Genomic DNA, 27,732 nt, shown 5'->3' on the forward strand with positions numbered 1-27,732 from the left:
CAGAATAGGGTAATATATACACATCTGACTTCTAGAACTCACGCTGAAATTAGTTCTAAATTATTTTTTTGAGAATATGTAAAATAAGACAAGGTGAGCCAGATTTAGTTTGAAATTACCATCCAAGTAATTGAAATATTACTGCATTAGAAAAAAATCACAAACACTATATGTAACTTTAAAATAAACTTGTTTGGGGAGGGGGATAGTGCTTATAATAATTATATACTCAATTCTAACCTCAGTAAATCAAAATGCAATCACAACATAGCTCAGAATGGTTTAAAGAATTTTTAAGATAATTATAATTGTAGGAGTGATACTTTCATATATTTTTTCTTGAAGTTTAAGGTATTTATAACTGTATTTACAAAAATGAAGCCCATCAAGATTTGACACAAATAAAATGCAACATTAATTCAAGCAGTAAAAGTTTTTTTCATCCCTTCTAATTGGGCCAATTAGATAAACATATGTACATATCTACCAATATATAAATATACAAACATACAGAGTTTGACACAATAATGCAAGTTGAGTTTTATTTATCCCAGCCACAGAAGAAAACAATGAAGATGGGAATTTTGCTTGTTTGCTCTTCTGAAATTCATATTGTTATAGAGCTATCAGACTTAATACATGTACCAAAACATTCCTTACAATACCTCTATCCAGACAAGCAATACCTGTAATAATTTGACAAAGTAAATCACTCCAGAGTTCAACCTGATTTATTTAGAAATCAATTAATCTTTACATCTCATGCTTCAGATCCAAAATAAACTATCAGTAAGCATCTCAAATTTATATGCAAAAGTTTCCTCTCAAAATTTTGTTATAAATTTTTTATAGTCACCCTTCAATAAAGTAAGAAAAATATAAATATAAGGTAGACTTCAAGAAAAATGAAGCAGCAAATATGACCCAGGGAAGAATTTAACGTGAAGAAAGAATGAAATCAATTTTCCATCAATATAAGACCTAGAACCCTATTTGCTCTTCTACTTTCTTTATCCAGTTCCATATTTATTGCTGCTGGTTGTGATGTTCAAATATATTTATCTGATTTGAGAAAAATTTTCTATAGGTGTGGTATATCAATCTTATATTTTAGTACTAAAATAACCTTTCATTTTAAGGTTTAAAATCCCGGAATTAATTTCGTACATTAGTCATGACCAAAAAGTTTTGAAAAAAGGTCTAAAGGCTAAGAAGTAAAAAAGTCATATATACTGAATCAATAACAAAAACATTAATAGCAGGAAGCCATACGTTTAGAACTAGAAGGGAACTTGGAAGTCATCTAATCTAATTCCCCTTCATTTCTGAAATGAACATAAGCGTTGGAATTGAAGAAAATTGAATTTAAACACCAGCTCTGCCATTATTAGAGTGCAACTTTGGTAGGGGTTATTTGACCTTTATGAGTTCTGGGTCTTGTAATGGTAATTACCATCTACTTTACCATCCTAACCCACAGAGTCATTGTGAGGACCTAGTAGATGCCCAGGGTATAACAGATATCCTATAAAATAATAACTGTTATTAACAGGAGAGAAAAGGGAGGTAGAGAATTAAGTGTCTTGCTCAGGGTTATACAGCTATATTCGAACCTTAGACTCTGGTCCCAATTCACTACTTTCAACTGATTTCTATTTCTATTACATATGTGATGGCTCAAGGTAAGCTAAAAAATCAGACATTGCTAAAGAAAGAAAAAGAAGTGTTATATTTTGCAAATAGCAATTACATATGCAAACTATAACTAAATCTTGATTATTCAGTTCATGGAATAATGATCTGGGTCTATATGACTATGCTTCTGCTACATGTGGGAAATCTGAGGCAAAGACATGGTAGCAATTGGGGAAAATGTGACAGAAACTGAAAGATTTAGGTTAAAAGAAATCAATTAAGAAACAATCATCTATATCCCAATATCTACAAAATGCTACTGAGGACAAATAAGAACATTACAATAATAATCTTTCTCCCACCAAGATACTTAAAATCCAGCTGGCAAGACAAGAAACTAATAGAGAACAATATCTATCAAGTGCCAAATTGGGTAGTGTAGGAGGTCAGAAAATGAAGAAATCATTCAAATAGTCTGAGAAGATTTCATATAAAGTGGTCTTGTTTCTAAGCTTAAAAGACAGAAGTTTGGTAGATGTTTAGGAGAAAAAAGGAAATCATCATCTTTGGGACAAAGATTATGTGGGACTACCACTGTCATTAGCTTAAAGAATTAACATCATCTATAAGTCTTCTAGTAGTCACTGGTCCTATAATGTTCATTAGGGTGTAACCTATTTAGCAATACATCTCCTTACCCAAACATTTAATATTACAGTTAAAATATTCTTTAACATACTAGTAATGGTTTCTTCAAAAGTACTTTCTGCCATGATTCATTCTCCCATTTTAGGGATAATATGTGTCTTTCTGTACAAGGAGAACTTTATTGTGTGGGTGTAAAGACTGTTGACTTTTTATTTAGTTATAAACACTGACTAATAAGGGGTCCTTCTGTTTCAATAAGGCATTTATACCAGATCATACATTCAAGCAGTCTGTACTCAAGGGGGGAATGGTGAAGAAGAGATTTCTTAAATAAATATTCATTCAAACCTTATAATCTCTCCCAAACTTGATGAAAAGACAATAAAAAATTTAATTTGGGGCAGTAGGGTATAAGATTCATTGACTTATACCAATATGTGGGAAAAGGACCTCTGATATTAAAAAACACATGACTTGCTTGGAAAATTAAACAGTTTGTCTTGTTCTACATCCAGCCCTTTCTTCCCATTCCCTGCCCCTCCAGCCCCCAGACTCAAAGCCTCCTTTTAAGGAAAATACTTCATTGTAGAAAATTTTAAAGTCATAGAAACTGCTCATCATGTCCAGAACTAGGGGAAGGGCTAGATTAAAGTAGAAGGTACATAAGAATCAAACACATGATATAAAGTATGGTCCTTCGTAGAATATATACGCAAATATTTAAGTGTGTATGTGTATGTGTGTGTATGCATAGAGAAAAGCCTATGTAAATACATAAAAATATTCACAGTGGTCATCTAAGTGGCTTAATAAGAGCTTTTCCCTCTTTTTTCTTACCTGTCAATAAACAAATTTACTTGCATAACCTTTTGAGCACCTACTATGTGCTAACAACTGTTTTAGGCTCTAGGTATAAGGTGGCAAACAATGCAGATGAGCTTTCTACTCTCATACAGTTTATATTCTGGGAGAGGGGGAAGACACATAATAAGTAAACAATACATGAGTTAAGATAACTTCATATAATGCTTAGTTTTAAGACAGAAATAAAACAGGTAGAAGTAGATACTAAAGGTAGTAGGGAACCGTGGCTAATTTTGAATGGCATCACCCGGGAAACAGCAATTTTAAGTCAAAATGATAGAGTCTAGGATCAGCAAGAATAAGGCCAGTCTGGCTAGGATGATGTGACTGGTACAAGATGATGTCAGACAGGTAACCAAGGGCCAGATCATGTAATATCTTGTAGGTCATGGTCAAGAGTTTGGATTTAATTCTAAGTGCAATGTGAAGTCATTAGAGGATTTCTAGAATGAGAGTAAACACAACTGAACTTCTGTATATATTTTTGTCTATATTATTTTTATTTTCAAAAATGTATATAAAATTAAAGATTGCTCACAAAGTAATTCTCACTTGCTGAAATCAGAGATACAGAGAAAAGAATATATAACTGTATTTGAACTCAACTCTTTCATGCAGCAATTAACTCTTCCATTTCCCTCATACTTACTCTCAAACTCAACACCTATCCCAAAAGATTCCTAAACTTAGGAAAGAGAATTGGAATAGCAGGTAATATTTAGTCTGCACCACGTGTCAACAAGCACTATCCTAAATCTTTATATCTAGTAACTCAATTCTATAAGAATGGAGGAGTATCTACTGTATCATATCTCTATTTCCTTGCCCTTCTACTTTCTATGTTCTGATTTTTTCTTTACATTTGATAATTTACTCTTTTTGAGAAAGACAGAAATGTTGGGCTCAGATCTCTGTAGATGGATCTTCCAGCCTTCTTTTAGCAAATGTCTACAAGGATAAAAGACATGGTTACCTTTCATTATCATAGACAAAAGGATTTTATCCAAGGTATACTTTTTACTTCTTTGTGATCATAAAAAATTCCAGAACATAATCATGGAATCTCAAAATTGGAAAAAGCCTTCAACTAAAGCTTAGTACAGCCCCACGTACAACCCTACTTAGGTACACTCTCGTTAGCATGTAGTCATCCAAGATCTGCTTAATCTAAAATACATGTTATTCTCAACTCAGTAATCTTCTTTTGGTTCACTTTCCAATTCTGATAATTATGTCCAATTATAAAATTTGACTAGCAGATACATAAAGCCCAGATTCAAACTTATACTTTTTAAAATATAGCATTTCTTTTCATCTCAGTCATCTTATAAAATTTCCAGAGGAATTTAAAATGAGTAGGGATAACTTTAACCAATCTTTTAAAATTCTAGTTATGAATCAAAGTCTGTGGACTAGAACTTATTCCACTTATTCAAGAACACTTAATAATTCCATATTGGTGTTAGGCCAATAAGAAACATAAATCACTCCAGGTTCTTGCTCTAGAAAGTGTGCATCATGGTGATCTTTAATTAATTCTTTATTTACTTTAGAGTAGCTTGCCTACTCTTTAAGTATCTGTGTTTGACACAGCTGTCAAGTAAGGAGGGAAGAAACCTAGTAATCATGCCCCTACTACATTTAAAAAGGAGGATTCTAAAGATTCATTTTAGAAACAGTTTACATTTTAAAGCAATTACTGTATATATAATTTAACAAACTGCATTCTTTGCTTTGAAAGAATCAAGAATTATCTGACTAGCATAATGCCTACATGATCCCCTACCTTTTTAGGAAATTCCAACAGACTGTAAAGATTCAGTACACAAAAGCAGAGTACAAAATAAAGATTGCTAGAAATAGATGGGTCATGAGTAGGGTTTGACATAATTTTGGAAATATTTTTGGATTATGGAAATATTTTCAAAATAACTATTCATCTGAAAATGTACACGATCTATAGTAGTTTTTTTATTCGCAGTGAACTGTAAGATCAATGGTCAGGAGCACTTTGACATCTTGGAAAAACTACTATAATAGAAATATTTTATTTATAAGTTCATTTTCTTTATTAAAAAATTCTTTCATATTTAAGAACGTATTTATCTATAAATACTCAAAGCCTCCAAATGTTTAAAAATTAACTTGGAAAGTCTGCCACACTTGATACATGATTCTAAAAAGTTCTTTCTGCAGGATGGATACGAGTTTCTTTCCAGCTGTGTGAACTCATGGTATGTAATGATGGCCCAATGACTACTAAACAAATGTGCATTACAATTTAAGAACTGCTCTGTGCATACAGCTGGTCCACTGAGAACTGTTACATGGTGATTTGAGAACACTCTTGAAAAGCTGAATCTTAAATTCTTTTTAATTGAGTCAATACACGTTCAAACTTTTACAACATGAAAAAATATCCTATGAAGAATAGCTTAAATCTACTAAATCACATAAAGTCAAAGCTAGCAAAAAGATATTGAACTATGGAATATTTTTTTTTGTTTTTGTTTTTTAAAGATTTTATTTATTTGAGAGAGAGAATGAGATAGAGAGAGCATGAGAGAGGGGAGGGTCAGAGGGAGAAGCAGACTCACTGCTGAGCAGGGAGCCCGATGTGGGACTCGATCCCAGGACTCCAGGATCATGACCTGAGCCGAAGGCAGTAGCTTAACCAACTGAGCCACCCAGGCGTCCGAAGTATGGAATATTTTTAAAGTTGTAATATTTTGTTAGCCCTTGGGATAAAGATACATACACACATACACACAAACCCCTCTTCATTTTCAGTCTTTCCTTTAAAGTTATTCTATCAAGAGACCCTGCCTTCCGCTCAGGTCAGGTTCCCAGGGTCCTGGGATGGAGCCCTGCGTCGGGCTCCCTGCTCAGCGGGGAGCCTGCTTCTCCCTCTCCCTGCCTCTCTGCCTACTTGTGCTCTCTCTCTCTCTCTCTCTGTCAAATAAATAAAAATCTTTAAAAAAAAAACCCAGCATATTAAGAACATATTTTTCAAGAGATGTTAAATAAAGACAAGTTAATGATCATGATCACAATGTAAACAGCAGATTAAAATTAAATGGTATTTTAAAGATATTTTTATTCAACTAGCTTTTATTAAACAATTGCAAAAAACAGATTTTGTTAGACCAAGATGTAATTTACTCCCCACCAATTCATTTATCTCAAAGACTTTAACTTTGTGAAATGTACTATACTTGTTTTTCCATATAGGTAGTGTAGAAAAAGAAAATTACTGTGAGAAAAATTTAATTGTGAGCCTCTAACCCCAAATTCCACTGTAATATTATTAGTCTCATCCAAATGAATCCTGCTTCATATAATGGTTCCTTGTTTTCTAAACAATGAAACAAGATGGGAGAAAAAAACTAAACAGTGATTCATACATTTTATTTTGATAGATTTACATCTGCTACATTCAAGAAATATTTAGCCAGGGTTCTTGAAAGCCAGACACTAAGCAAAAAGTAGGCAGAACTGAGCAAGATGTAATCTCTATCCTGGAAGAACTCCCAAATTCGGGGGTAAGGACAGACAAGTCAGTAAAAAAATGACAAATCAATATAATTGATAAATGAAATTGCTCAATTTATATGACAATGCATAGAGCTAGAAAGAGGAAGAGATATTTCCAAGAAACACAAGGCAGCATTTTAAACCTAAAGAAAAAAGGGAAAATAAATGCTACACTTAATCTGATCTGAATGCTCCTTTACTGCCCACCATCAAAAGTATCATAAACTATTCAAGCTTGAATAAGCAACTGTTTAAAAAAAGACAAAGTTCTCTTAAGAAAATGAAGTATACAGAGAAGAGAACTTACAGGCACTCTTCTAGGTACTTATATAAATTCACTGAAGCTATCTAATGACCCTATGAAGTAGGTAGTATTATTGTCCCATTTTACAGATGAGGAAACAGGCACAGAGAGTTTAAGTAACTTCCCCAAGGGCATACAACTATTAAGTAGGGTACCTGGGATTTGAACACAGGCAAATCTTGGTCTCCAGTTTATAGAAAATGAAAACAGGGTTTTCTACCTACATAGCAAGAAGTATTGGTAGTTAAGAAATCTCTAGGATGTTTCCCCAGCGATTTCAGTATGGAAATGTGTGATATGCAGATGAAATCTATGTTAGAGTCACAGCGACACAGAGAAAGAAGAGACAAACTAGATAGCTAATTGTGCACTTTGATACACTTTACCCCTGGGAATTTACCAAGAGCAGCTTGACAATTAATACACTACTGCCAATGTCTCCTTGGTGAAGGCTTGCTCCCATTATCTTTGACATTGTATTGACGGTAGGCAGCCATCAGTAGGCAGAATGAAAAAAAATCTATCTGATGAAAGATGTTTACAATAATAAATGGGTTTTGCTTCCTTTTCTAAACCGCCCCCCACCCCTGCCAAGAACTGTATCTACCCTCACTCCCTCATGCCCAATACTTTCTATCTTTAAAACATGAAATAATGAAAAAAAGCTGAAAACAGAATACACCAAAGTATCTCATTGGAAAGTCCTTTTGAAAGGGCTACGAGTTCTTTCTCCCTTACCCAAATGATCTGAACACCATAGAAAACTGGCAAAAGTTATGTATCCCAATACTAAAGAAACTATTTTAAATGCTCTTTATTGGCTATTACAACCCCAAAACACTTAATAGGGAATTATGACTTCCACCTGATTTTGAATTTTTTAGTTTAATAGACAGCCTAAAAATACTTGACTTATTAACAAGTAGTAGTGTGGGGGGCACTATATACAATATATGCTTCAATATGTGGTTATCCCTTTGGTCCTGTTTCTTAATTTCATCACATAGATCTTTTTGTAAGGGTCAATCCATCTTTAAAAAATGTCAATTTGATCCATGTGTGGTTATCACTTCCTAGGTGTAAACATCATTGTTGATACATGCATACCTCTGTGATTCTATCCTAGGTTGTTTCAACTAATTATTTGTATTCTACCTGGGATACGTAATTACAACAAATGTAGATTTAAATGGTTATTTTAATTTCCTGCAGACACTCATTCAACAGTATTTATTTGGGTGCCTATTATACATAAATTAAGGATGGTCTCAGCTTCATGGCTGTGGTAGGAGCTTTTATAGTGTGGTAGGAGAGAAAGACAATGAAACAAAACAAAGCAAAAGTAAAACTGTGGTAAATGCTGCAGAATGTTAGGAAAATGCATAACGTTAAGGTTTTGACCTAGTCTGGGGGTTCAGAGAAGACTTCTCTGCTCTGAAGGAATGATTAAAGTGCATTGTGGTGGGGGAAGGGCACCCATGGCTGCAGTGCACAGAACAGTAGAGGTTCTATGGTAAGTGCAAAATGAGGCTAGAGGAGTAGACAAGGGCTAGATTATGCAAAACCTCATAAAGGATTTTGGTGTTTACCCTAGGAGCAATGAAAAGCTTATGCTGGATGTTGGTCAGGGGAAGGAAATAATCAGATACGCCTCTTGAAAAATCATTCTAAATATAATATTAAAACCAGAATGGAAGTGAGAGTGAATGTGGAGAGACTATGTGAGGAAGTTATTCCACCAGGCCAGGCGAGAGATAATAGTGGCTTAGACGAGGTAGGTGCAACAAAGATGGATAGAAGTGAACATTTAAGAGACACATAGGACATAAAACTGACAGGATCTGGTGACAGACTGATTAGTCGTGAAGAATAAAGGAGGAGGAGTTATCAGGGATGACACCTAGGTTTCTTATGCAACTGGATGGGACATGAGAGAGGATACTAGACAAGAGTCAGTGTTTGCTTGTTTTTCTTTCCTGGGGTAGGGAGGATCATAAAGTCCACGTCTGGTCATATTTGGCTTGAGGTGTCTCCGAGATATCCAGGGGAGGATATCATGCTCCAACTAGCTCTGGAGCTCAGAACAAAGGTCTAGATTGGAGATAAAAACATACGAATCATCTCTGTACAGGCCATCTCGAATTTCCTTTCTAAAGCTGTTAATCACAGTGCCTTGTCACAGTGTAGACACATCAATTATTTGTCCATCTTCCCCGTTAAACCCTAAGCTCCATGAAAGCAGTGACCACTTCTATTTTGATTCTTTTACCTCAGCTCCTCACATAGTCCTTACACTTATCAGGGTATCAATAAATAATATTTACATGAGGTAATGAACAATGTAACACACACTTTAATCAATAATGACAGAATAACTAGAAATTATTACTTTTCAGCATAATTTGAAAAACTCAATTTTCAGTATAAGGAAAGGTCATACAGATGAACAACACATTTTATAAATTTATTACTTATTTAGTACTATGTTATAGATAATATTATTTATAATATCTTATGTATCTATATACATATATTTCCCCTTCAGGGAAAAGTAATAAAATTTTCTAGATATTTATCCACTACCAAGTAAAGCATAAACTAAACTGGAAGAAAATACAGTTTGATATGCAACAAACATGCAATTATCTTTGTTATTAAAAGCCAACCGGGCTTAGGACTTCCTGTACCTTTAAAACTGCCAACAGAATATAAACTTTTACTATTAAAAGGGATATACACACTTTTAACAACCCTCAGTGTTGTTAAATCTCACACAAGTCCCAAAGTATTTTATTTATTCATTGGTATTAACCCAACAGATAGCATTTTTCTATCTCCACTTTACTGACAAGAAATCTGAAGCATGAAAGTTTTTGAGAGTTACCAAAAGCACTATAATACTTGCTAAAAAAAGAAAATCCCTTTGGCAATATATATTTTAATCTCTATGAACAAAATAACAGGCTAAGTGCCATTTCCATTAAAATTAAATTGAATACTGCATATTTTACATGTAATTGGCTACCTTTATTTTGCTTTCCCTGCTTTTTATCATGATCTCCCATTGAGACAGGATCTACCAAGAAACACTACACTTAATGAAAAAGGTCAAAAGGAGTAAGATCCCACTGAAACACCTTTTTTTTTTAAGTTACTGATAGTTATTTCATTACTACTTCATTTGGTTTTGTGAATATGAAAAGCATGTAAGTAATAATTTTAACAAAAGATTCATTTTGGGGCATACCATTCACTTCTAACTTTGAATGGAGATAGAACACAATTCATCTTAAACTTCAATGTAGTCAACAATATAAAAAGAGGCATTTCTAAATCCTCTTTGGTTTTCATCTTCCAAGAAATATTTTAACATTTATATATTAAAGCTGAAGAATGTTATTATGTTGCTCAAAGTATATATACTTTTGTATATAACCACAGTCTGGGAATTTTCAGTAAATATAATGAAGAGTGCAAAATACAGTGTAAGATGATGTCAGACATTAGCAAACAATATCAATGCTTTTTAAATTACATTAAAGAGAAAATATCCTAAAATGAAAAAGGAAAAACTATAAAAAATGTTTTGGAAGAGGTTGTGCTTGGCCATTTATTACTCTTTGTATTAGAGTTAATTAATATTCTCAAAAGGTCTACAAAAAGCTGAACAACCTCTCGAGCTTTGAATTCATGGCACTGACCTTAGGACTTTCTCAGAATGATTTTTAATGCACTCTGTTATTAGTAAAACCTGTTCAAACACATGCCCCATCTGCCAGCACCCCATCTGCAAGAGAGCTTCTTATTCTTGTAGACAGTACAACTTCTGCTTGCTTCCTTCTCTTCTCTACATACCAGCTGTATGGTAATGAGTATGAGCAGCTGAAAATACTGCATGATAACAAAGCTAATATGAAAACAGCAGAACACCACTTCCCCTCAATGCAGCAGTTGCAGCATGAACACTGCAGATACGCTACTATACAGAGGTGGGGTGGGTGCGAATTTCATTTGTGTGTATGGGGGGCCGGGGAGTGTGTGTGTATGCGTGTGGGCATGCACGTGTACACGTGTGTGTGTGTGTGTGTTAAATATGGGGTTTCCATGTAATTAAAAAATAAAGAGAACTAAAAGCAGCACAGGGTACCAAAGAAAGATCTAAATTTCTAAGCACTTTTGTTAAGACTTGTGAACCAATTCTTTAAATGTTTTAAGTCTCAATTCTTATACGGTAATGATATTCCAGGGGCCATTTTGACAAGCTAGTTTTCAAAGATGTTAACAAGTATGTTCCATTTCCTAATTAACTTATTTTGGGGCCTCTAGGGAAAGAAATGGAGTCAGAGCTTAAAATCATAGTGGAAACTATTCGCTAGACATTTTAGCGTGAATCAATAAATTCTGTTTTTAATTCTTACATAGCAATTTAAATTGTTTTAATTTAATGGTATTTGAAGCCAACAAATTTGTTCTAAACATCTGAGAGACTCCAAACAAAATACTAAGATAGCACATGTTACCTTAATTTAGTAAGACATAATGGGGTTAATTTTTACACATGCTAGTCACACTGAATGAATCTACATAATGTAAGTAGAACCAAATCACATTAACTTTTTATGTGCAGTAGCTATCCATTTAGAGATTAACAGTCACTCAGGAAACTATTTAAGAAAAATGACTATTCAAAATTGGTGCTATGCATTTTCTTTCACAATTTAAAGAAACTGAAAATGAAAAAATATTCAAAACACTAACCATAAGTAAAAGTAATAAGTATTGTCATGTCAGGAGAATTATTTATAATTTTTACCAACATATCTAAAAAAAGTCTTGTGAACTTCATAGCAGATTTTAAGTTATTACAGAACCATACTTTTTTTTCCTATAGGTTATTTCATTTTATTCTTACAATAATCCTAGGAAGTAGGTACTTTTTTTTTTAAGATTTTATTTATTTATTTGAGAGAGAGAATGAGAAAGAGAGAGTACATGAGAGGGGGGAGGATCAGAGGGAGAAGCAGACTCCCCCCTGAGCAGGGAGTCTGATGCGGGACTTGATCCCGGGACTCCAGGATCATGACCTGAGCCGAAGGGAGTCGCTTAACCAACTGAGCCACCCAGGCGCCCGGTACTTCTATCTCCATTTTACAGATAAGGCTTAGTTAGTGGTGAAGCTAAGAATGTAATCCCAAGTCTAAGTGACTCTATCATCTATACTGTTAAGCACTCTGCTATTCTGCTATAAACTCCATAAGGGTGAGGAGTTAAGATTGTTTCATTCACTATTGTACTCCAAATGCCTAAAGCAGTCCTGGACTCATAAAAGTTATTGAATGAATAAATGGAAAAGAAAACTACTCGGTTGTTTTTAAGTATAAATCAATTTAAATGGAAAAAAAAACACTTGAAGAATCTTAAGATTGTTTAGTAATCTAAGTTTTGTTCACTTGTCAGATTGAAAAATTAAGACTTTATTAAAAAAATTCTCATAGTTAAACATCCATTTTTGAAAAGGTTGGTACAGAATAAATAAGAGCAAAATTGCACTAATTTTAGTGCTCGCTTCGGCAGCACATATACTAAAATTGGCACAATACCGAGAAAATCAGCATGGCTCCTGCACAAGGATGACACGCAAATTTGTGAAGCATTCCGTATTTTTTTTTTTAAAAAGGAGCAAAATTGCACTGATTTTAGTATTTTGCCTATTTTTTGCAAATCTACTTACCTGTCCTCATTTTTACTGTCTAACAATAAAAGTACATTTTTTCTTGTTAACTAGCTTAACATATTCCTTGATTTCAAATATAAATCAAGGCCATGAGCTTCCATAATATAAAAGCTTTTGTATAATATATATAAAAACCTGAATTGAAAGAATAGTTCCAACTTAAAGAAACAGTCCCATTCATCCTTTAAACTGTAAGACATACAGCTACATTTTTGCAAAGAAGAATGAACTTTTAACACCACTTACTGATTCAAAACTCCCACAAATTCAGACAAGATTTACAAAAACAGTACTATACTGCCCCTACATGTTCAAACTAGTAGCAACAATGGCATTTTAAAATCCAAAGTGATAATGCAGAGATTTCTGTGGATTATTGAAAAGCTGTTTAAGCTTAAATTGTTCCCAAGTGAACCATATGAAATCACTCACACATAAAAATGTAATTAAATATAGGAATACCCCACAAGTTTCAATTTTCATTTTCAATACTAGCAAGGATAAAAAATGTAAGAGAATTTCATCCAACATTATATTTTTTCTCTCAAAACAGATTTCCCTATTATTACATGAAAATATCATAAAATAACAATAAACAAATAGCTAGCCATGTGATTTTAGAGTCAGTATTAATGTATTAATGTTTGAGAAATATTTGCTCCTACTCGCTTTTCCTCGACACCTAAATGTCAATAAAGTTTATAAATATATAAACATTTATACAGAGACCAAAGTCACAAGAGAAAACCTTATTAATCTCAGATTTACTTTTTTATTTTCTCACAATTTAGGAATAAAACACTATATATGCAAATAAAGAGATGTGCTGCATCAATAGATACTTGGAAATACTGAATTGTAACTCCTAACATTTAGAATGTTGTTGACTTTACCACAAATGGTAGTCCTTTCTGCTGTTACTTCTATGGTGAAATTTCTATCATATTAAAAAAATCTTAGGGGCACCTGGGTGGCTTAGTCGTTAAACGTCTGCCTTCAGCTCAGGTCATGATCCCAGGGTCCTGGGATCGAGCCCCACACTGGGATCCCTGCTCAGCGGGAAGCCTGCTTCTCCCTCTGCCTGCCACTCCCCCTGCTTGTGTTCTCTCTTTGTCAAATAAATAAAATCTTTAAGTGATATCTATCATTATTTATACCTACCATAAACGTATCTACTATAAATTCTATCTACTATTATTTAGCTGATTTATATGTGGAACATACATTAATTTATGCAACTTTCCACAAGTCAGAGATAGGGTCAAGAACTCTAATCTGACCCAGGAACAATCCAGAAAGAAATCACTAGGTAAGCCCGGTAGGATATTAAAGTTTCCAAGAATATGAAAAAAATGAAATAAAAAAGAATCATATTTAATCTTTCAGAACCTCAAAATACTATTCCATACTAGATACTAACAGCATTTGAAAACCAGTAGATTATACATATCAATAAAGTCACCAACATAATCCTACCAAGTCAGAGAAAGAGTGTATCTATATATGCATGCACATGTATGTAGGTACCCATATATACATATGGAGAAACTAAAAGACAAATTACCACCAGTTGATTTAGAAAAATGTACCACTGAATAAAGGAGTCTGGTGACACACTGTATATTGGAACAGACCAAACATGCTGTCCACTCCTAGGCAGAATTCTCAGGGTCACTAAAATGTTAAATTACATAAAAGGTTGGACCTTTTCTGCTTTGTTCACTAATGTATCTGAAGTGCCCAGAACTGTGCCTGGCAATTAATGGATGTTTATTTGTTGAATAAATTAATTAACCCATATTCCTCTGATTTTGATATGACTATAAAATGGGAACAATGAGATAAGTCTCTCAGAGACAGAGAAACATCTATAGCCTCCCTAAGGGAAGGAAGGTCTCTGCCTTACTCATCTTCGTTATACTAGCAACACATACAGGGAGTATGCCTGATACATATTAGCAGAATAAAAATTAATTTAGTGGTATTAATTTTCCGTGAAGTAAAAAAGTGGTAGAGGTTCTCATTCCTCATTTAACATATATGTCTGCTAACACGAGTTACATTTACTCACTGAAGAAAAATAATATATAAGCTCTGAACTACCATATTATATGGAGCTGCCTATAACTAGGTTAGTAAAATTTAGGTATTCATTTATATAATGTATGTTTTAAAGCATTTAAATATGCACGTACTCAGAGACTTAAGGCTTTGACTACTTTGACATTTCAAAGTGTATTCCATTTTTTGTATGTCGGTGATTTTTATATGTGGGTGGCTGTAAACTCAGAGGTCTGTGGAGTAAGTTCCACAATTTTAGACAAAGCTGCATTGCTGACTTCAGAACTTTTTGGAATTTAGAAAAGTAATATGGTACATACATATTACTGAATACTTCCAGTATATTACACATTAATATTTTTGCAGCAAAGTTCATGACTATTCAGATAAATAATAAAACTGACTATTTTAAGTTACTTAGAGTTAGGTTTGGCTAACTTTAAAAACATTCTTAGCTCTCAGGGCTCGCTGGACATCTGTCTGTAGACAAGGGACAGTGGGTTTATTTCATACTTGTTTACCTTGCCAGGACTTAACAGCAAGTTCATTTTTTAGCCTATTTTTCATCTGTCTCCCTACTACATCTTAATAGCCTTGCCCTGTGATGTTAAAGTTACTAAACAATTTGAACAGATTGTTATCTATCAACAACAGGGATAACAATTCATGGCAGTTGTTTCTACAATGTAGTTGTAGACTTACACATCATCATAATTCGTTTTACATTCATATCTGACAACTGAGGCACAACCTAATACTAACACATCACTTGATGACAAAAACACAAAAACATCTAGAAAGCCATGTTATCAGTAATTAGATACTTGAGGCCATCACGAATTGTGAGAACAAAGTAAGAATTTAAAAGTATTTAAAAACCCAGGATTACACAGCAAAAGTTAACCCTTACAACATCTGGAAATTAAGGATCTGTTCACTCAACAAACCTTACCAAGGTCAGTTTACCACAGTGTTTGTGATGCTAGCTCTAGACACCCGAGGCAGAGTCTCAGCTCCATCACTAGCTCTAGGGCAAGTTATTTAACCTTGCTATGCCTCAGATTCCGCATCTGTAAAATAGGGATAATATAATACAACACCTACTTCACAAGGTTATCTTAAGGATTATATGAATTCATATGTGGAAAGTATCGTGCTTCATCTGCATCCCAAGTTAGACTCTATACTATTACCCTATTTTGTTGTCTTCAAAACACCAACATTAGTAACTACCTTTCTGTTTCCATAAAGTATAACCTAAGCTCCATGAGGGCATGGCCTCTATCTAGTTCACTGTTAACAGCCATAGGTTCTAGAAAATTTTCCAACTCTGTTCTAAGTGCTCAATACATATTTTTTGGCTGATATTATTACTGATAAATGTCATGGCAAGACATAAGCAAATAATTTGCAGCAGTATAAATAACGTGAAAAGCCAAGATGTGAGCGCAAGCAATAATACAAGTTCCTTCTGTCCATCACTTCTCTGATCATCTGCTTAGCAAATATCCTTCATGTTTTAATTCAAAGTTACTGTGAAGCCTTTCCTGAGTCATTTGCTTTGAGACTTGGGTGACCCTCTCATGCTCCCACAGTACTTTGTGCATGAGCACATTTAAGCAAAATTATACCTTTGTACTATAAAGGTTCGTTTATGGTTTTTACCACTAGACTATCTACGATGCATAAAGGATCGTGATTTTTCACTTTTGTATATCCACAGGTACAGGGGATAAAGAATCATCACCTTTTTATTTATAGCCAGTACCCTGCACAGTACAGAGAATAAGACCGCAAGAAAATTTATAATTTATACTCTGTTTACTCAAGTTTATACATGACACACGAAACATTCTTAAGAAGAAAAGGACTGATAGGATTTAAAATAGGATGGTCTGATATGTGGTAACTAATCCTTTTACTGATAAAATAAGTAGTGACAATAAACCATATCAGATCAGTTGAAAATGCCCATTGTTCCCCAGTTCCAATGGAATATGTGTGTAAGGAAAATAACTGAAGGAAGTCACATTTTAGTTTACTCAAAAAAAAAAAAAAATTAGGTACCCTATTCAAATCTCCCTCCAAACTTGCTCATATCACCACCCTGTTCTTTCTTCTCCCCAAAGTATTGTAATTTTTCTTCCTTTATTTCAGTTTTTCTGACATTTTTTGGCTACTGGAGAATCTCAAAAGTATCATCAAAATGACTTTACCCTATGTTTGTTTCTCCTTCGTTTTCAAAATTGGTAGGTAGTAATTACTTTTAAAATTAAGTGTCAAACTGTATCTGAGTTTATTTAAATTTAGAAAATGAAATATTCAAAATCACAGCTGCACAGTCATTTAAAAACATTTAGTAAACAAAAAACATGCCATATTCTTAACAGTACAAAAACTCCTTCAGAATCTTCCAAGTTTAACACATACTTCAATGAATTAGTCATAAGAATATTTATACTAACTTTCTCCTGCATATCACTAGGAGCATAAAAACAATAAAGATAATTTCTGAACTCTAAGAGTTTACAGCCTAATTGAGGAGACAAGATAACTATATGGAATAACATCACCGGGCAGTACATATTTGCCTAAGGGCCAAAGGTAATGGCAACAATTACAATATTCCACTAATGGATGAGGACAACGGTGAATGCAATCAGTGCCAGGACAACCAGAGAAGGAAGCTAGACTGTGAGGTCATGGAAAGGATCCAGAAAGAAAGAGGCACAAATGTAACTGGTGGACACTTGGAACAGACCAGTCTGGGGGAGAGACGGAGGATGCTGGCATTTTAAAGCCTTCAAATTTCTGTATGTTGGGGAAACATCCATCTATTTCTAATTGGCTAAGAGTTCCATGAAACAGATATTGAGTTTCATGACATGCCTTTCAGGCATCAAGACATTTTATTTATTTATTTATTTTTTATTTTTTTAAAGATTTATTTATTTGAGAGAGAGAGAATGAGAGAGAGAGAGAGAGAGAGTACATGAGAGGGGGTAGGGTTAGAGGGAGAAGCAGGCTCCTCGCTGAGCAGGGAGCCCGATGTGGGACTCGATCCTGGGACTCCAGGATCATGACCTGAGCCAAAGGCAGTTGCTTAACCAACTGAGCCACCCAGGCGCCCAGTCATCAAGACATTTTAAAACAGCAGACTTGCTACAACTATTTTCAATAAGAATTAATCATGGCCAGGGGTGCCTGGGTGTCTAGTTGGTTAAGCGACTGCCTTCGGCTCAGGTCATGATCCTGGAGTGCCAGGATCGAGCCCCACATCGGGCACCCTGCTCAGCAGGGAATCTGCCTCTCCCTCTGACCTTCTTCCCTCTCATGCTCTCTCTCTACCATTCTCTCAATAAATAATAAAAATCTTTATAAAAAAAAAGAATTAATCATGGCTGGACTAGATTAAGGAAAAAAAAAAAAAGGTAAACCTGGATTGGGGCTAAGGGCAAAGCTATGTCAGAAATGTAAAACTAAGTAGTAGTGCTCTAAGAAATAGGCAAGTATTTCTGGCAGCTGCTCTTGTTAGTATGAGAAGTACTCTTGTCGTAGATATTATTAATAGCAATATACTTTGGAAGGGGCTGTCATTTATACTGTGCAAATATCACACTAAAATTCAGAAATATAAAAGAATAAACTAAGGTGATACAAAAACTAAAATAACCCTAAAACTTGCAATAAAAATAATGTAATAAATCATAAAACTATACATGTGGATCATCTGTTTAAAAACACAGATTATAGTTTTAAAACTATGGGAGGAGAAGAAAATTATAGTTGAAGATAATATAGGTGACAGTTCTATGACAAATATTTTCCAGAAAGAATAAAAAATAGAATCACATGAGCAACAAATAATTTCTTGATCTATTTACATATTTTTCTCCTGAAGCTATAAGTATAAACCTATCTCATTTTTTCAAAAGGAAAAAAATTCCCTATGATAAAAAACCTAGAAATAATGTAATTAGAAATACAATGACATAGTATTAACTAAGTAAAATCCACAAAACTTTACCACATAGGAATAAATTTTCTTAGAATATGATTTCTTTCTCTTTAAACAACAAAAGAAATCCCTCATGCTGGTTTTTAATTGTTATAAACTTTCTGGAAAACAATTTAACAGTATTTTTCAAGAATCTAAAGAAGTTCATACTCCTTGACCCAATAATTCTACTTCTAGGAATCTGTGTATAGAGATTAAGATTCATGTATAAAAAAGTTCAAAGCAGGTCACTGTCTAAATGAACAATAGGAGGAAAACTATGGAACATTCATTTAGCAGATTATATATTTTTAAATAACTACAATTATGGGAAACCACTAACAATATATTAACAATGAATCAAAGTACCAATATTGCTAAAAAGTTATTTACTTAAAGTTGTTATTGTGGTTATTTTTGAGCAGTGGAATTACTGATACTTTAGGAAACTGCAAAGGAAATTATTTTTCTAAATTTTACATATTGAATATGTCTTATTTCTGTAAAGTGAAGTAAAAGATATTAATTATTGAAAGAAAATTAAAATTCCTTATATCACCATTCAATTTGGAGAATTTGGGAAATTATTAAATTCAGAAGGGTAGTAATTCACAAGCTGGCTTTAGCAAAAGAGTTTATGATGGCCTACTTTGGGGGTACATACAAAATCTTTCCACAAATGAAACTTACTGTGGGGCAAATAATTAGACATGTTGTTTTTTTTAAAACAAAGGTAATACAACTATTTGACAAAAATGGCAGACCTTTGCTGAAAAGGGCCTAATAGACTGGTCAATAGTCTATGAAAGGAACATAACAGATTAAAATTATATACTGCTTAAATTAACTAATATACATACAAAAACAGCTACTTAGATTATGCCTGAATGTGGTTAAAATTTAGAATATAGGTTTGTCTAGTATCATTGATAACTCAACAATGAAGAAAAAACTGAAACTCAAAACAGCACTGAAGCTAAGAGAGGTACAATGCTGTTTTAAATTTTTGTCCTCATTGTCAAAAGTGCTGGCTGAGCAAACTGATGAGAATGATACTGCACTGCAGTTTGAGGATGGTTAATCTGTCCAGACAAGCTGCTCTCAGTTGTTGCCTGCCAAACACAGACCCTAAGGTATAACAAAGATTCTCTTCTTGACCAAACTCTAGATGGGCTTCGCTGAGCTCTTTTTCAACTAGGCCCTGTCCTTGGGCATGTTGTCAAGAGCAAGAATCCTACTCCATTTAAGCACAATCCTCCGATCTTGGTATCTGACCACCTTCCATAACTGCTGGGTTCCTCATCCTCTACCATCCTCCACGTGATGTCTGACTACCTTGGTTAAACTCGTTTAGCCCGAATCCCCCCTACCGATGTTTCCTCTTAGTAATTTTCTACCCACTGACCCCCTCCCAACTGTTCCTTGGCTATAAATTCTCACTTTTCTTTACTGTATTTGGAGTTGAGCCCAATCTCCCCCCCCCACTACAAAGCCCCTTTGTAGTAGTCCCTACCCCTGTATCACCACAGTACCCCTAAATAAAGTCTATCTTGCCGTTTTAACGAGTGTCATGAATAATTTTTTCTTTAACAGGTATCATCCCTCAGCTTACAAAGACAACAGACAAACATGCATACTGTTCAAATATTTCCAGTTTTTTATTACTGTAATTATTGCATATTCTGTAGGGTAACTTTAGAAGTGAAACATCTCCAAAGAGATTACAGCAAAAACCCTGTATTTATAAATGCTCTCTGCTATCAAAAGCTATTTGAAAGTTACTTGTTTTAATCTTTGAATCTATTTTCTCACAGCAACAATGTCAACAATGATAGGCTCCCAGGCTTCCCTCCAAAATATTAATAGTCGTTGAAAAGTGTTAGTTCACATGAAAACAAACTGTATAAAGAGAATGGCTACTGCTGTTAGCTGCAGCATTGGTGAACTCTGCAGCTAAATGTCAGCTTTACTATTTACCAAGAAAACAGGAAGAGTCGCTGGTTTGAGCCTCCGTCTTCTAGTCTACTGAATGGAGAGAATACCTAATTTAAAGTACTTAAAAACACTTAAGTCATTCAATCATTATGTGGGTTAAAATATACGAAACAGCTAAAACAGTGCCTAGAATACACAGTGGGTTCTTTTAAAAAGATAGCAATTATTAATAGCTTTATTATACTAATACTGTATATTAAGAAGAGAATAAGCAGTATGCTAAAATTCTAGCAGTTAGCCACACAAAGACTCTTTTCTACATAACTACAAAAGAATTAAGAAGAGAGGATGATGGTTTTAAAGGAAATGTAAGACTTATGGCTTTAACTAACAATCTCATTCTAAAAATTTACCAGGAGCTGAAACTTATATATAAGCAAAGAGAAAAATGCACAAGATTTACTATAGTATCATTATAATCATACAAACCTAGATTTCACTCTTTTGTAAGTAAAGATTTATTAAAACACAGTCATGTCCATTCACCCATCCATTTAAGTATTGTCTAAGCTGCTTTGGTGCTTCAGTGGCAGAGATGAATAGTTCTAACAGCGACTATAGGGTCCACAAAGCCTAAAGTATTTACTGGCCCTTTGCAGAAAGAATTTGACTTAAGGTAACCTGCAATGATAACAATACACAGGAGTGCTATTAATATTTCCTCAAATGACACAAATATTCTATTTTAATTTTATTTCTACTTTCACCTTAAAGAAAAACTATTTTAAATGTGGTATTTTGAATAGAACTTGATATGGAACGAATTCCTACAAAACTGTTTTCAACTATCAGAAATCCCAGTCATATATTTCCTTATTGCTTGAGCTCTTGTTTCTCAGGAGAACAAGTCCTTGTCCCATACTGACCCCACCTCACCACCCCCTCTATCCCATAAGCAGTTCTCCACCACTCTTAGCTGTGTTGCCAAATGCTTATGCGACACAATCAGCACATGGTTCAAGCCCAGGAATGTATACGGCACTCTCAAAACAATATTTTGTCTATAAGCCAGCACAGTCAAATATTTTAAAAGCCTTATATAAACCATTGTCATTTGCATGTCACTTGGAAATTTCTACCAAAATAATAACAATGACGAGTAACTTTACAAGAATATTATAAATGCTTAAAAATCTCCCAAACAAAATGAGGTAAGAAATGAGATTTAAGCACTGAAGTACATTTTCTTACTAATATTAGTTGTAAGATATTATTTCTCTTATCACTAAAAAGAAAAAAATGCTGCCAGATAAGCTATAAAATTTCATCAAAATGTATCTAAGGCACATTTTTTCACATTTTAAGTATTTCTTAAATATGTTTAAAATGTGAAAAAAGAATGTACCTTATGATTTAAGAAATACAGTATTACCATAACTGGCATTCCAATTTCAAAAAAAATTGAAAATTTCCAGTGATTTTATAGATTAAATAAGTTTTTCCTGTAAGATTTCTCTTCCTCTAAAGGACAACCAGTTCTTTTAGAATAAAAAGTTACATACTCAACTAGTACTCTCAAATTTTCCTAATTCAACTACCTATAGGACTTTTAAAAATATAGATGGATCCCTGAACCTTAATCCAGATCTCTAACATAAGAGTATCCAAAAGAGAGGAACCCAGGACTCTACATTTTTTAAGATTTTATTTATTTATTTATTGAGTGAGTGAGTGAGTGAGTGAGTGAGTGAGTGAGTGAATAGTGAGTGTGAGCAACCAGGGGGAGGGGCAGAGGGGGAGAGAAAATCCCAGAGTGTGGAGCCCCACAGGGGCTCGATCCCACAACCCCGAGATCATGATCTGAGCTGAAATCAAGAGTTGGACGCTTAACCGACTGAGTCACCTAGGTACCCCATGATTCTACATTTTTAACAATGTAAATAAATAATGAGGACCTTAATACTAAAAATATTTTGATTTACAGTAACTGGTTAAAAACTAGATTGCTATTTCTTTACCGTTGTTATAATTAAGTCCAAAGTACCTCTGATGAGAGACCAGAATAATTTATATAATAATAAATTTGACTACCAGTACCAATATTACACTTAATAGTAGGTAAATAAATTTTCTGAAAACATTTCAAGAAATAGAATTGAAGTTGTAGTTATAGCAACTAAAGGATTTTTCACAACTTTTTTTTGAAGTTATTTTATTGTACAAACATTAAGTGGAGCAACATCTATGAGGGATGGAGGGACAATATCATGTTTTTCAAATTTCAATAGGTCAAGACTGCTACAGTCTTACAAGAGGTCACTCTAGTGCACATTAGCTCACTACTTGGAAAAAAAAAAAAACGGCCTATAAAATACAGAACTCGATCTGCTTTGTGTACTTTGTCAGTGTAGAACAATCTCTCTGAAAGCAAAATATACCCAGTGTAAGAGATATACTAGATGTTACACACAAAATATGATTAATTACATATCATACCAAAGGTCTTCCTTAAATCTTTGATAAAGAAAAATAATATTTTAAAAATGTTTATCAATTTACCAAAGGAAAGTTAATAAATTAAATAACAAAGAACATGCAAACCAATTAAAAACTATCTAAATTAACCAGTCATGAAAGGGGGGGAATATAATTACACGATCCTTCTAATATTTCTAGTACTCAGAGTCAATGAGTTATGCAATAGTAAGTGATTGGCAGGCAAGCAGTCTAAAACTGAATGTGTTTTTTAGCTATCTTCCCAAAAAACTTTCTTGTATGAATTTTATTTTTCGAATTTAGTTCTCTTCTGTTATTACAAATGCAAGGCTATAAATTAACATAACATAGTAACCTACAAAAGTCAAGCTGCATAGTGACCCTAGGAAGCCCTCAAGGAAAGCCTTGAAGTTCTCTATTAATTTTTCTTATAGGATCTGCTCCTGAGCCTTTAAATTTCATGTACATGTTAGAAAATAAAGGTAGAAAACATACATTGTGACATAATGAAGTCAACTACCATATATTGTACCTAAGAATTTATTAGAAATACTCAACAACAAAGAACAAGATTATCTTGATTGTTAATATCTTAAATCCTTTGATTTAAAAAACCCACACTTCTTTTCCTCAGTTTAAAAATTTACTTGTGTTGGTATTTTCTTTTATAGAGGTGTTAAAATAATAAATTAGTTTATTAATGACTTTAAAGCCATTAGAGGTTTCTGTGTAAATGCTTAAATCAGAACAGTGACTTCATTCAGAAATTATAAAAGTGACAAAGTGAAAGAGGACCAAAATAAACACTTTCTGACAACACAGTAAAGAAGAAAATAAGTCTGACGGAGATATTTGTATTCCATGTTCAATGCTGAAACTGTATTATTTAAACCTCACTCAAATGTTTTTCAACATGGCTACCACTTGTTTGGAGTAGAAGTGGAAACTACTCAAAAGGAACTAGAAAACATATTTCTACAAAGGTTAAGTCCCAGCAAATAAAAGATTCTTTTCACTAAGGAGAAAAAATACTTTTCAGATGTTGTGTGTTGATCTACTTGGTTAGTAGAATATTTCCCGTTTAGTTTTTTTTTTTTTAAGGGAACTAAAACATTAATAGCACTGTTACATGCAAATACCCATTTAATCTCAGGTTTTTGTGGAGATTTTTGGTTTAATGTGTTCAAGATCATAAACATATTTTAGATCTAAAAACATATCACTCTACTTAATGACTCAAACTAGCAATACCAAGTTAACTAAAAAAATACAATAAAACTGCTAATATTAACAGGGTCAGAATTTGGTGAGGGAGAGGAGAATGTCATCCTGAAAAACATCCAACAGATCATAACTTGATTATACGTTAGCTCAAGTCCTACAAAATGTTTGTTAGTTCAGGATTGTCTATATATAAACTCTATCGTAACTGCCACACAATAGCATGCTATTTTTATTTTATATAACAGGAAAAAGTAAAGTCCCTATTACATTAAGTTTGAATTACAGAAATAGTAATTTAAAATAATACAGTTCTAAGGGCCAGATAAATCTAGGGAACTTGGAATATTCTTTAAAAGAGCTAAATGTTGTAATTCCCATGTACATAAGAAGAATACCACCAGCTTCCTGCCTTTCCCACAGAAAAAAAAAAAACTACAAATTTGGGGTTGAAGTATTTGCCAACATATTTTAAAACACGGTTTTTACATTTACCAATTTTAAATAAATTTAAAGGATTCTAATATCATGAAAAATAAATGAGAGGGGGAAAAAAGGCAGATTGGGTAACCTTGCCCTCTAGGCTTCTTATCATACTATCAGAACTACGACTTATATAAGTTTTATCTGGCTACATAATGCACTGATAATTTTGTTTATAAATATCAACTGAAATCCAAAGTATTTCTTTACTAAAGGAAACAGAAATACTTCATTTAAAAAAATATTCCTATTTTTCAAATGCAAGACTTACCCGTCTTCGACAAAAGGGGAGGCCTTGGGCAATGATGCTAATGCTAAATATCTTCATCACAGTTTGATGTGGCAGAGGCTCTTTTGCACTTTTAAGATCAACAGGAACCAAGCCATGGTTTAAAGTAGCTTTTCCTGGTTTTGACATTTTAAAACTCCTCTTGGTTGATGAATACTTTCTACATGTAATATAGGCACATTACTAAAAATTCTAACCACCAAATTAAAATATAACTTTCTAATTAATAAAACAAAAAAAAGGCTGAGAACCCAAGGCCTGCTGCTTTTGTCTTTCAACCTTCTCCTACCAAATGTCCTGACCTGTCTGAGGCTTGGTGAAGTGCAAACTATCCTAGAATAGCCAGGAATTACAAACTACTGAAGTGAAAGCTCCTGCTCCTGCCACTCAAACAGCTGGTGAACCTCCCGTACAAAGTCAGTAATGTGAATACAGCCAATGCAGGGCAATGCTGTAGGGTCTCTCTTAAACTTCTCCAACTACTAGCCCAGGTATTCCCTAGAAAGGGAAAGCAATGTTTTCTTTACAAAAAAATAAACATTGTATTTTCTCTTGACTATCTTGACTCTTCCTTACCCAAATACCAGCATTAATATTTTAGGATTGTTTTGAAATGTGCTTCAAATTTAAGGACAGTATTTATGCAAGCTCAAAAAATATATACACACGTTTGTTCTTAGATATATTCAGAATGAGCACTATATTTTCAACTGTTTGTCTTAAGCATGCTCTCTTTTCCTTTTCCATACATACCATTCTTTATATCATACTAAGCCATTAAGTTGACTCTATCTCTCTAAAGCTATTAATATGTACTTCACATTAAGTTTATCAGTAGACATTTTAGTTGTTTGCAAATGTCAGTTCAATCTCTATAATTCTCAAAAACTCAGTGATTCCACTTGAAAGTATAAGTCATGTGATTATAAAGATATAATTTTTTAAAAGCCCAAGTATTTATAAATGTAGCCTGTGATGGGAAACAATTATAGTAAAATAATTACTAACCAGTTCATTGCAAATCCTTAGTGCCTAATTTCTCCAACATACCATGGTCAGAAATATCTTCCTAAAACACACAGAGAGAACATGGTATACAATCCACTCCTCAAAAACTTTCAATGGTTCCCGATTGCCTAAGATAAAATATGGAGATGAAGACTCTCCTCAGAGTGGCTCCAAACTAATCTTTCCAGCATTACCTCAAATATTTTCCTAAATTAAGCACTTATGCCTATGTTAATTAATACTACACTTGATATGCAAACACATAAACTAGACTGTTATGAAGATGATAAGAAAAAAAGCTCAGTGTAAGAATTAACGGAGAGTAGTTTTGATAGATGGGAAGTAATGGATGTGAACAGTCTGTTCACATTGCTTGGTTAACTAGTTTGTTCTCTCCTTCCATTCTATTGTCCTCTTCCAAAAGCCAGTCATCTCACTTACCTCTCCTTCCAATAGCTTTTATTGATCTCTATAAGAGGAACTTAGAATGTGATATGGAGAGAATGAGAAAGGAGAATGTCAGAAATGAGTGATTTCTTTTTCAACTTTGGAAAGATCTTACTAAATATAAAGTGGGCTACTGGGAAGCCAATTCATACACTAGAAATCTCCCAGTCCCACCAAGATCCTACTTTATTAAAGTACACTCTCCATTTATACCAAAATTTAAAATGTAGTTAAAAATGCAAAATCACTGGGGTGCCTGGGTGGCTCAGTCGGTTAAGCATCTCAGCTCAAGCCTTGATCTCAAGGTTGTGAGTTCAAGCCACTTTAGAAAAAAAAAAAAAGCAAAATCATTATCAGAGGTGACATTTTTAATTACACAAAAGTAAACAACCAAATTTCTCTAAAGAAAATATACAAATGACCAATAAGCTCATGTCAAGATGCTCAATATCACTAATCATTAGGGAACTACAAATCAAAACCAGAATGAGGGGCACCTGGGTGGCTCAGTCAGTTAAGCGTCTGCCTTCGGCTCAGGTCATGATCCCAGGGTCCTGGGATCGAGCCCCGCATCGGGCTCCCTGCTCGGCGGGAAGCCTGCTTCTCCCTCTGCCTCTGTCATTCCCCTGCTTGTGTTCTCTCTTGCTCTCTCTCTCTCTCTCTCTCTCTGACAAATAAATAAACAAAATCTTAAAAAAAAAAACAAAAAACAAAAAAACCAGAATGAAACACCAATGCACACCGATTAGGATGGCTATTATTTAAAAAAACAAAAAATAAAATAAAAATAAAACAAACACACACACACAAATACACACACACAATAACAAGTGTTAGCAAGGATGTGGAAAAATTGGAACACTTGTGCATCGCTGGTGGGAACGTAAAATGTAGGCAGCTACTGTGGAAAATAGTATGGCGGTTCCTCAAAAAATTACCACATGATCCAGCAATTCCACTTTGGGGTATACAATTCCCCCAAAAAACTGAAAGCAGGGATTCAAACAGATATTCATACATCCATGTTCACAGCAACATATTCACAACAGCCAAGAGATGGAAGCAACCCAAGTAAC

General features: G+C 33.9%; 1 protein-coding gene and 1 non-coding gene across 4 annotated transcripts in view; one reads left to right on the forward strand and one right to left on the reverse strand.

Annotated features, from left to right (window-relative positions):
* Positions 1 to 27,732, reverse strand: part of FBXW7 (F-box and WD repeat domain containing 7) — a 220,440-nt gene that overhangs the window by 37,155 nt on the left and 155,553 nt on the right. The window contains exon 1 of one of the 3 annotated variants that reach the window (XM_027598474.1): positions 25,184 to 25,514. The exons of the other annotated variants lie outside the window; for them this stretch is intronic. Coding sequence (XP_027454275.1) covers positions 25,184 to 25,330 — 147 coding nt within the window. The 5' untranslated portion in view covers positions 25,331 to 25,514. Of the gene's footprint in view, positions 1 to 25,183; positions 25,515 to 27,732 lie in introns of those variants that run through there. 3 annotated transcript variants of the gene reach the window in all.
* Positions 12,544 to 12,650, forward strand: LOC113926040. The gene has a single exon (XR_003521126.1). It is a non-coding gene; the product is annotated as a U6 spliceosomal RNA (small nuclear RNA).

The sequence above is a fragment of the Zalophus californianus genome, chromosome 2 (assembly GCF_009762305.2).
Source record: "Zalophus californianus isolate mZalCal1 chromosome 2, mZalCal1.pri.v2, whole genome shotgun sequence".
In the NCBI taxonomy this organism is placed as follows: domain Eukaryota; kingdom Metazoa; phylum Chordata; class Mammalia; order Carnivora; family Otariidae; genus Zalophus; species Zalophus californianus.